Here is a 12,575-nt window from a genome sequence, read left to right on the forward strand (position 1 = left end):
AAAAAAATTGAACCTTATGAATGGTTTTGTGGTCCAGGGTCACAGATGAGTTTATGCACGCAACCAATACCTGTTAACGGTAATGATGTGATTTGCTAAACTAAAAAAATGAGAGCACAAATACATTTTGCTTGATCTAAAATGTTTAACTAGTTACCTTTGACTGTAAACTGACAGAAAGTGTGATTAAAAGTTGGATGATGTATGAAACAAAAGGTATCACCTCAGCTACAGCTAACAATTAGCGAATTACAGATGCTAAATTCCCATTGTAAAGAGAAAGATGGCAGCTTCAGGGGACTGGGTGAATGTTCTGTTGGCTGGGCGTCTTAGACTGCGGCCGGACTTCAAAGGAGACAGTGCATCCATCCGTCTCAGCCTCATGCTAATCTGATTAGCCACGGCTAAGCTTAAAAGTAGCGCTGCGCTAATTAAACAGGCGTCTTAGACTGCGGCCGGACTTCAAAGGAGACAGTGCATCCATCCGTCTCAGCCTCATGCTAATCTGATTAGCCATGGCTAAGCTTAAAAGTAGCGCTGCGCTAATTAAACTGAACCAAATGAATGATTTAATTATATTAACATTTCCACTTTACAGCAGGGCAAAGCTGGGTTTTTTCTCTTGCAGCGTGGCGAAGATGGATAAATTTATTGTGCTATAAAGACGGTGCTGAAAGAGAGAGAAAGAGAGAGCGAGAGAGCGAGAGAGAGAGAGAGAGGGAGGGAAATTTGGGCCATATCTCAGCATCCTGAAAACAAGAAAATTTGCAAGTTGCGTAAGATATTAAGAGTATAGTTTTCAAAAAATATATATATTTTGAATTAATCTTTAACCCCATTTTATTTTCTTGTTCTATGCATTTTAAAGAAAAAAAATGATTACGAATATTTTTTGCTGTGCAGACATCCTTTTAAGACACCAATAATAACTTATTTTTATTATTATATACCATTCATAGGTTTGGGTTCAATACGATTTTTACTTACTGACTGACTTACTTGCTTACTTTATATTTACTAACTAACTAACTAACTAACTAACTAAATAAATAAATAAACTAAAGGAAGAAGTATATTATGCACACCAAAGTTGCATTTATTTGATCAAAAACAGAACATTATTTGAGTAAAAACAGAATATTGTGAATTTTCTTTAATTACTATTATATTTCATTAAAATTTGATTCCTATGATTGCAAAGCTCAGTTTTCACCAGCCATTATTCCAGTCTTCAGTGCCACATGATCATTCAGAAATCATTCTAACATGGTGATTTTGTACTCAAGAAAAAAAAAATATATTATCATCAGTATTAAAAACAATTGTGCTGCTTAATATTTTGTGAAAACTGTGATACAATTTTTTCAGGATTCTTTGATGAATAGAACATTCGAAAGAACAACATTTTTAGAAACCAGAGTCATTATAAATGTCTATGCTGTCACTTTTGATCAAACTTTTGAAAAGTAGTACAGAAATGCTATCATAAACTGAAAGGACATTTATGAATTAATTTACTTCTTTCAGCCACTCCATCCAACCAAAGTGAAGCATACATCTGTGCTACCTTCAAAAACCGACCAGACAGGATATTACACAAACATTGGACCTGAAAGTAGCATTTTTTATGTTTCGCAGACAGCAAAGAGATGGGAAAAAGAAGAATGGAAACGTGCGATATGTGTCACCATCAGTCAAGGTGCTGAGATCTTGATTTGGCCCAGGTGTGGAGATCAATTGAATGGTCCTCTTGAGTCACTGTTCACTCACCGCTCTCTCTAAATAGCTCTTTACCAGCCTGACACTTGAAATATTAGCAACAAATGGACCTGGACTCGACCCAAAATGACCAAAGCGGTCATCTTGAGTTATTTGGAGAGTCAAGTTGATAGCCATCGAGATAGGGATGTGAACCCAAAACCACACTTTCTCTGCTGCCACCCTTTTCATTCTTTCCGAATGAGGGTTTCACGTGGTTTCTTATTGTTTAGCAGCAGCGAGCTGCAGTCACAGCTCAGGAAGGACCAGATAAGCTGTATGGAGAGAAGTAAGGCCTGACATGCAGCCAGGCATAAAACTGACCAAATTTGTCTTCACAGACATACTGGAGAGAAGTGTGGATACACAAAAAGAGCTACTACAGAGGAAGAGATGTGACTTTTACCTTGGATATTGTAAGGGTTGTCAATGACGAAATCTCCATTCCACACAACCGAGAGATCCACCGGCAAGTCGCTGATGTCATTTCCTTCATAGTCATACTGGAGATAGAGGGAAAAAAAAGAAAGATAGACATGATGCCATGCTGTTCTTCACACTTGATGTTTTCTTTTGTACAGTATGAGGCCCCATCAAGCAGAAATCCTGTCATAAAATAAAGCAAAAAGCCACAAAAGGTTATGTTTTGTAACAGGTAATAGGTGTTCTTAAACAATTTCCAATAAATACTTTATAGACATTTTAAAACCTGCAAAAAAGATTGTAAATTGATCTGTAGTGCTCATGTGGGGAAATATGGATTTTAATATGAGTCACGGCTTTTCCAATCCGATTTCTCCTGCTTATCACCATCATTTCCTGTCTCTAAAGTCTGCATATCCACCATAAAAGACAAAAAGGCAGAAAATAAAACTAGTAAATGACACACTGAACCGTTGCAGCTCGCAACATTTTCAGATTCGATTACTCCCACTTCTTATCATCACTTATCACTTCCTGTCCTTGCTATACACTTTATCCACTAAAAAGACAAAAAAAAGGCTCAAAATACCAAAATGTGGGAAAAATGAGTTTGAATTAGGCTCTCGACATTACTCAATCCCATTACCCTCTCTCTATTGTGTTTCCACCCACTAAAAAAATTTTTTTAAAAATCAGGAAATATGTTTTGAACCAATTATTTTTATTTTTAGCCATAATGTCATGCCCTCTGTCTACTAAAAGACAAAAATACCTAAAACAACAGCAACTTGCAGATTCAAACTTTACCATTACCCACACTTCTCGCCATCTTTTCCTGTGCTTTCTTTACATTTAGGTAAAATCTGCTAAAAAGACAAAACGGTTTTAAAATAAAACAAAAAGGTGACATATTGAGCTGTGGTGCTTATGTGGTAAACACAGGTTTGAATCAGATTTTTTTTTTCTTGAACCAACTGTTTCTATTTTTACTTGAGACAAAAATGGCAAAAATGCTGGACACATTCAGCTTGTAGTGTTAACGCAGTAAATGTGAGTTTGAATTTGGCTCGCAAGATTTCTTGATCCCATTACCCCCACACTTCTTGCTATCTAATTTCCTGTTCTCCCTTGATAGACACGATTAACCAGTAGAAATTTGTCAACAATTTGTCTATCGCTGTTACACACTCACATGGCGTTGCTGTGCTACGTGGTCACAAAAACCTATCGTTTGCATCTGTTTTTAAGCATTGCAGTTTAAAAACAAGTGATTGTAAGCCATTAAAATGCAATCAGCAGTGAAAGAGAACTCTTTTCACTATATGCGCAGTATTGAACTATCAGAGTATTGAGTTATTTTTGCATTATTATAGGCCTTGAACCGTTAAATACACACTATGTGTAAAAATTCCCGTCTTTGCAAGTATCCTCACAAACACAGTAAGTAAAAGCAAACAGCCGAGAAACAAAACAAGTATAACAGTATATTGGAACCGGGCAGCTCTTAAAGTGACAGCAGTCTAATATTCCTACTGTCTGTCGTTCATGTTAATCAAACAACATAAGAGAAAAAATCTCTCACTGTTCTTGACTAAATCATTTTCGTAACTTTAATAAGAAGAAATAAATATTTAATTTACACAGTGAAGAATATGCAGTGTTTTTATACATTTGATTAGAATGTATGCAGCATTTCTTATTTATTTGTTCTACTGTAGTTTTTTGTCCTATTGCTTGTAATTAGTATCTTATTTATTCGCTGACTGTTTTCTTGTCTTCAGTGAGCTTGAGTTTGTTTTAGGCTAGTATTAGTTTTTTTGTGATATTGACACTGGTGACAAGAAATATGAAACTTCTATGATATCAAATGAAATACAATTACTTATATTGTGATATACGTCTTTGATCATATCACCTACCCCTGGTTCTCCCTATACTAAAAAGCCAAAAATACTCAACATAAAACAATTGCTGGATACATTCAGCTTTAGTGTTGATATAGGAAATTGGAGTTTGAATCTGGCTCGCAACATTTTTCGATTCCTATTGCTCTCGCATCTCACCATCTTTTCCTGTCCTCTCTCTATGAGTGTAGGTAAAATCTGTTACAAAGGCCCAAAACAACCCTAAATAAACTTGCTAGACACATTGAGCTGTGATGCTCATGCAAGACATGAGAGTTTGAATTCGACAGTATCTGTCCATCCACTAAAATGATCTTAAACAAAACAAAAAACACTAGACAAAACAACAAACAAATCCCCCACAAATATGTTTAAGTGTACATCCTGCCAATTCGACGTGACCATATTGTTGTGCAGTGCATCAGTGATTTACTGCACTGATCCTGACATGCAACTGGGGGCCGCCGGGATGAAGAGCGCTCAGGAAAACGCACAAAAAAATGTTTTCTGGTGCACAGCTCAAGCTCAGCCTGGCTGAAATGGCAGCGAATGAATGAAACATGCTGGCTTATCTCGCTCCATGTAAATCTTGCCATTTAAGTGTGTATCCTTGAGAGAGAAAAAGAGAGTGAGACGGATAAAACGGAGAGAGAGCAACAGAGTGAGACGGACAGCGAAGGAGAGACAAGTCAGGATTCTCATCACGCAATTGTGAGACTGTCAGATCAATATGGGGGGAGGTGAAAACACTCCACCCTTACAGCAGCCTCCTCTCTATGGCCCCTCTCATTCACACACACTCCTGATAAACAGCAGCAGACATTCAGCACACTTACAGACGAGGTTCTTGTATCAGAAACAGTCTCATCAAGTAGAGCTACTGACTCAGAACCAGCATGGAGAGAGAAATGCAATTTGTCTGCACGGGCTCGGCCGTTTCTGGATGAGCGGAGGGGTCGGGGAGCGCACGGGAAAGAGGAAGCGAGACGGAAACGGGGAGGAAGATGGGGCAAAATAGATCAAGGGTGTGTTGGTGAGCTCAAAAATCTAAATTACAGAGCGGAAGCCATTAATTTACACATGAAACAAGTGGTGGAGTTTAGGCGTGAAGCGCGTTGCCTGGACGTAAGTGAAATTGGCATTTCCAATTTGCTTTCTGACACATCTCATTTGGCTTCAACTGTCTCTAACATACACACACACACACACACACACACACACACACACATATGTGCGCGCACACACACAAACACACACACACGCACACACACACACACATAATAGTGACCACTGAAACTGAGGTAGTTTTTTTTAAAGACTACACTCTTAAAAATAAAGGTGCTTCACGATGCCATAGAAGAACCTTTTTGTCTAAATGGTTCCATAAAGAACCTTTAACATCTGAAGAACCTTTCTGTTTCACAAAAGGTTCTTTGTGACGAAAAAAGGTTCTTGAGATTATAAAAAGGTAATAAAGAGATGGTTCTTTAAAGAACCTATGACTGAATGGTTCTTTGTGGAACTAAAAATGGTTCTTCTATGGCATCGCTTTAAGAACCTTTTGAAGCACCTTTATTTTTAAGAGTGTACTTGAACATACAAATTACATGTCAAGTTTTTTTGTGCATTTCAAATGTGTAAAAATCCTGATGCAATCTTTAATGTAACATTAGAACAGAGTTTTTGTGCAGAAACTTTTGCAAACACCCTCAACGTCATTCCAGTCCTGTATGGTTTTCTTTATTCTGTGGAATAAAAATGGAGAAATTATGAAGAATGCATTGCTTTTTCATGCAAATAAGGAGGACTGGATTTTTAAAGCTATATAAAAAAGGACTCATTATGCGTAATTTCTATTTATTTATTTATTTGTCAGTCAGTAATGTGTTGTTTATTTACCAGCTCTCACCAGTGTTATTTTAGAATTATTTATAAACTATTACAGCATTTATTATTTTGAATTATATTTTATTAGTTTTAGTTTTAGTAATTTCGTTAAGTGCTTTAGTCATTTTTATTAATTATTTTATTATTTTTAATTAGATTTATTTTATTTCAGTTTCAGTACTTCAACTGCAGTTATTTGACAATTGTATGTTTTTTTTAGTTTTTCATCTAATATTTATATTTTATTTCAACTTTATTTAACAAAAATCATTTTTTAATCATTTAAATTTTAGTTAATAATAACAACCAGCTTTCAGAATATGAATAAGACTTGAATGTTTTGTTCACTTCCAAATAAGCATATTTTACTGTAGGATTGCTTCCAATTATTTGTTATCTTTCGAAACTACAAAAAGCATTCTGAATTATCCATCAATAATAATATTTTGGAAAGAACCGAAAAAATTGGTTAAGCGCAACAAAATAAGCGTTAAAGAGTGGACAAGTGAACATAGGACTGGCTTTGTTCACATGGTACATAAATCAGATTTTTTTCTCAAATCTGATCTTTATGACTTTACCTGTCTGTCAAGTTACAAGTGATGGAATCAGGTCCGTTTGTTCTGACAGTGCAGTCAATATCCGGTGCATCCACATCGGATGCCGAGCACTGATTTAAGTGTCAGCGCGACGGCGAGAGACTTACTTCTACTATAACTGAGTAGCTGTCACAGTGGAAAGCGAGGACGGAAAACTGAAAATTGCCTTTGCTCATGTCCATCACGACATCTCGCCATGACGAACTCACGAAGCGCATCAGACGACATAAACATCAGAGGGATTACAGCACTTACACGCATCTGAAACATCTCACATGTTCACTCGTTCATCATTTAATAGATGAATGCCACATCTGAACTCACGTGCAAACATTTGTGGTCGATAAGATTTTTTTCATGTTTAAAAACATTAAACATATAAAAAGCATGCTCACCAATGCTGCATTTATTTGATCAGATATTATTAAATATTATTACAATCTAAAATAACTGTTTTCTATTTTAATATTTTTCAAAAAGTGTCATTTATTCCTGTGATGCGAAACTGAATTTTCAGCAGTCATTACTCATCTTCAGTATCACATGATCCTTCAGAAATCATCCTAATGTGCTCATTTGGTTTGCAAAAAACATTTTATTATTATTATTATTATTTGTTGAACTCAGTTGTGCTGCTGCTTATTTTTGTGGAAAATGTGATAGAAAGTTCAGAAAGGACAGCTGTTTTTTATAGAAATGTTTTGTAACATATACATTTCTTTGTCACTTTTGATTAAGTTAATCAATTCTTGCTATAATAATAAGTGTATAAAATATAATAATAATAAACAATAACAACAAGCTTTTAACTTCAGAAAAAACATTGTCGTATACGCATAAAAGAGATATTTGCTGCCTGTCTGAACAAAACCAGAGTCAATTGACGACTCTTTGAAAGACGTAAGGTCAAGGGTAAACCGCTGAACACCCAAGTCACAAGGCCTTTCTTTTGACAAGCACTGACAGCTTCTCTCAACGCTTGGATTTGATCAAACACATCCTCCACGCAGACCGCAGATGACCTCCACGCTTCCAAACACACATTCTTCCCTAAGCAGACGTGAACCCTCACACTCCTCCTGCCTACGTCTCCTCACCAGCGTCCCAGCTCCATTAAACTGTAAAGAGCTCCAGCAGTCCTCCCACACATACATTGCGTCTTAACAATGGCCGTCACTGTTCTCTGAGGGCCGTCCAAAAACATAGATATGATTTATTCATATCATCATTAACATGCCTTTGACATTACACTACACGCTCACCTCAGACAATCGCTGTATTCGATGCTAATCGCGGCGGTTAGATCATGTGACTGAGGTCATGTGACTTTTGGTGACCACAAAATGGCTGGAAACAACTAAAAGGCGTATTGTTCTTTACCAAAAGGTCACATATGCAGCATTTATCGAAAAGGTGGTTGAAAACAGCGGGCTCTGTTTCGTGAGAAAGGCCAGCGTGAGAGGAGCTCGGGGAGAACTGTGCGTCTACTTCAGACTGGATGAATAATAACGCTCATTATTCAGCCCGTGGTCATCGTGGAGTCATGGCGGAGAGTAATTAATTGCTTGTGCAAGTGTGAGTTCCCATGAGGCCGATGGAGGCCTCCAACACAAGGTGAGGAGAAACACGCACATGACCCAATTAAGAATAACCATGATCCGGCAACTTATTCCATACGCGCCGAACCTCACGCACATGCACACGCAGTCTTTAAGCTATTTCTGCAGCATCTTTGAGGTCTTTGTGGTGCCACTTATGGCAAAGCCATCTTTGTAAACCGCATTGGAAAAAAGAAAATCACGAAAAACGAATTTAATAAAAAGCAAAACTTTGCTTGTACAAGACTGAAAGTAAAGCTGTTTTGCAGAACAGAGGCTGGAACTACACACTGACCTTAAAAGAGAACAAGCAAGCATGAAACTAACTTCTGAACATGACAAAAGACGAGGAGAACTCCACTCATTATGCATCCAGTTATAATAAACCTATGAAAGCTGTAAGCAGTTGTGTATGTACAATAGTCTGAGAATAGAGTACCATATGAGTTGCATAGGTCCTCTTTATTTCTCTCTCCACCTGCATGCCCAAAATGCATAATTACCCTCACAGGGGAAAATGAATGGAGGCCAGAAATAGAGAGACACACTGGGCATCTCCCCAGCCTGTGCCCGTCCTCTGCTGGCAAGCCCATTGATCAGGGGGATGGAGGGAAGGAGGGAGCGTACGGATACGTGCGGGTGAGGCAGGAGATTCCGGGTCCATGGGGCTGGAAAGTGCCGATGTTAACAAATCAGAGCAGCTGCTGGAATGCGAGGAGGGAGGGAAGAAAAAATGCAGCCTTTTGTGTGGGTCAGTCTTATATAATTAGTCATTTTGATAGCATACCTGTGCGCCTGGGTAAAAATAACACATCAGCACATCGGGAGGGGGTTTAACACACTCACACACACACACACACACAGAAACTTAACACAAACAAATTTATTATTTTGGTCCTACAGAACGAACAATGTCATTGTTAATTGTCAGTAAGAATCTTATGAAATACTGTTGTTGTTTTTTTAAGGTAAAAAAGCACTTTATATTTTTCATATAAAAAAATATATAAAATGTAAATATACATAAATATAAAAATATAAATATTCCTATATTATAATTTTTAAGTCAAAAAGTATGTTTTCTATTTTTATTTGAATTGTATAATAATAATTTAATCTTTTTAGACATATATTTTAAAAATTAAAATATTTTTTTCATATGTTAAATTACACATTAAATTTCATAAGTTTACTTGCATATACACCAATGTCTTTTTAATGCTTTTTAAATTATATATATGAAATTTTAAATGAAAGTAAAAATTACATAAAAATAAAATAGAAAAACATATGAAGGAATTAAAAAGGAACATTCCTGTATTAAAAAAAAACTGTAAATATTCCACTGGCTGCAATTATATAATAAATAAACCATATTTTAATTATAATAGATTAAATGTCCAATAAATATAAATTTAATATATTTTTATACATAACACATTGCACACTAGTGATTTGTAGGTTGCTGAAATCTCTAAACAGAACTACTTTTGAAGAGGGGAAAAAAGCTGTCTTAATATATTTGTAGCTCATTATGCAGAGTTGTTTTATTGGTGCAACTGCTGTGTTGTTTTTCGCAATGAGAGTGTTTTCGTTAAGTGGCTGAAGCTCTTGAATTAAACTATTTCTGCAGCATTTTTGAGGTCTTTGTGGTGCCACTTATGGCAAAGCCATCTTTGTAAACCGCATTGGAAAAAAGAAAATCACGAAAAACTAATTTAACAAAAAGCAAAACTTTGCTTGTACAAGACTGAAAGTAAAGCTGTTTTGCACGTTAAGTGGCTGAAGCTCTTGAATTAAGCTCGGAGCTCATGGTGAATCTTCTTCCTAGCAGGAGCTCGGCTCCACAGGAGCGTCTGACACACTCTTAACCCCGCTGTGGGAAGCAACTGAGACTCCTTCAGTTATTCACCTCTCCCTCTCGCCCCAACATACGAAAGCTGCATCCCGTTCCCTTCCTCAAAAATGATGACCCTCCTCCTGCTCCTCAGCTCATTTCCCCTCCTTCCCTTCCGCCGAAGTGTTTGGGGAGGAACTGGTGTGTCGAGTCTGATGCAAACCATCTCTCTGCTGCACGGCTGCAATTCATCATCATTTTATCTACGACGGCTTTTAATTGGATCCTATCAAACTCTCCCGATAGTCCTCATTTTGCTGTAGACAGCAGCATAGAGGAGATTCTGGCCGAGATTTTTCTTCCCTTTCCCCCCTCCGTTCCTTTCCATCATTGTGTTTTCTCTGTCAGTCTCTCGTTCTCTCTCTCCGGTCATTTATCTGAGCTGAAGGTAATGTTGTAAAGCAGAGTCTGATAGCATCAGCCTGTTCTGTTCATCTCCTGGGTCCTGAGCTGTGGCGCTCCGAGAGAGAGAGAGTGACTTTAGGCCTCTTGTCTCGTCTTTTATACACCCATCTTCACTCCTTTATTTGATTTCCTCTCCTCTACCTCTTTTCCACCAAATTTGAGCTGGTGCCAGGGCAAAATCTACATAAGTTGCCCACAAACACATAGTTGCCTTTGTTTATGAGTCTTAAAGGAACAGTTCGCCCAAAAGATGAACAGTCTGTTGTCATTTACCTCTAAACCTACATGACATTCTTACCTCTGTGGAACACAAAAGAAGATCATTTGAAGAACGTTTCAACTGTTTTTATCCATACAATGAAAGTCAATAAGGTCCCAAATGGCATTGAACCCTATTGACTTTCATTGTGTGGACAAAAAATAAGACATTTATCAACATATTGCATTCAGTGGAAGAAAGTTCAGTTGTACAGGTTTGGAACAACATATGAGTAAATAGGTGAGTAAATGATGACAAATTTTCATTTTTGAGTGAACTATCCCTTTAAGGATTTTACACTAGAATAGGGTTGACTATTACCACACAATAAACACTGTAGCTATATTTTCTCCCAAATTGTAAATTTGTAAAATGTTATTACTAAAAAAATAAAAATAATAAAAAAAAACATAGCATAATAAAAATAAGTAATAAATAAATAAAAATAAATTATAAATAAATAAATTACATATAAATTATGGTATTTTTGTAAGTATTGTGCACTAACAATGAATGGCAGTTTTTTTTTTTACAGCATTTATTAATTCTTCAATAATATTAATTTATAACATACTACTTATTTTCTATCACAAATTAAAATAAATTGATACATTGATGTTAAAACTGTATCAGAAATTAGCATTTTTTTGTCCTTTATGAATCTTTAGCCTCCAAAATTGCAAGAGAATGAGCAATAACCTACATTAATAAGTGCTGTAAACATATTGTTTGTTCGTGCTAGGCATTGTGGTAACTAATGTTAACATATAAATCCTTGTTGCAAAATATTACTCCATTGTTATCTTATCCTAGCATTTCCATCCAGCATTTTTCAATGTGCCACAGTAAAAATAAATGACTAGAAAGCGGAGTTGTGATATATATTATGATTAAAAACACTGCAATCAGGATGTCAAGATTGGCTCAATATTAAAAAAGTGAATTCGTTGCATCAGTCTCAAACTCTCTTAAGCATTTCACATTACTTTTGTCCAGTTCGAATTTCTTTTAAAAGAAACAAATTCATGGCTATCTGAATCTGCTACCGGCATCTCGACAGACGGCTATCGGAACAACCCAAACTCAGATGATAAGTTCTTCCTCTTCAGTATCAACCTGCTAATGCTCAATGATGTTCTGCCTTCTCAGCACATCTCATCCTAAGCTCTATATCCTTTGTTTACTCAGTCGATTGAGTCAGGACTGCCCGCTTCCTCTGCGTCCCAGCACACCGTCGTGTTTTATTAACCCGTCTTCTCTATTGTCTTAAGCAGAGAGACAAAGGATCGAATTGATCAATCTCAGGCAAACACAATCAGCTCCCCCTCCCTAATCATACTACACCAGCCATCTGCCCACTGTGAGCCTGGGATTCCACCTGCCAGCTGTTGCCCCGGATCTACCTGGCACGCGCTTGACCTCCAACGACCAGCGCTTGCTGTATTATTCTGTAACTCCTGAGAAAAATACATTCACGATCTTGTACGTCTATTTTTGTGCCACGCAATCTAAAACATTTGGTTTTGTGACGCATTCTACATTGTTCTGGCAAATTCTTTCAAATCTGTCACCATGATAACTTAATCTACATAGCAAACACAGATGAAGTTGTATAATTTGCAAAAATCACTTGATTAGTGAACAAATATTTTAATATTTTGCAAATAAAAGTAATATTTGAAAAAAAAACATTGTGAATTGATAGCAATATGCTTTTTATTTTAACTTGATTGATAAAACAATGGTGTTCAATAGTGCTGTGTTCAAAATATCGATATGACGATGTATCGTCACAGAGATTTGACGATACGAGTATCGATACAGCTGGCCCTGTATCGATATTGT

At 36.7% G+C, this 12,575-nt stretch overlaps 1 protein-coding gene across 1 annotated transcript in view; it reads right to left on the minus strand.

The window, feature by feature from the left end:
- The window catches only part of LOC107715025 (plexin-A1-like), a 236,715-nt gene that overhangs the window by 57,709 nt on the left and 166,431 nt on the right, over window positions 1-12,575 (minus strand). Inside the window, exon 11 of the mRNA XM_016521060.1 lies at window positions 2,165-2,261. Coding sequence (XP_016376546.1) covers window positions 2,165-2,261 — 97 coding nt within the window. The remainder of the gene's footprint in view (window positions 1-2,164; window positions 2,262-12,575) is intronic.

The sequence above is a fragment of the Sinocyclocheilus rhinocerous genome, unplaced genomic scaffold (assembly GCF_001515625.1).
Source record: "Sinocyclocheilus rhinocerous isolate Xijiao unplaced genomic scaffold, SAMN03320098_v1.1 scaffold28, whole genome shotgun sequence".
NCBI lineage: Eukaryota > Metazoa > Chordata > Actinopteri > Cypriniformes > Cyprinidae > Sinocyclocheilus > Sinocyclocheilus rhinocerous.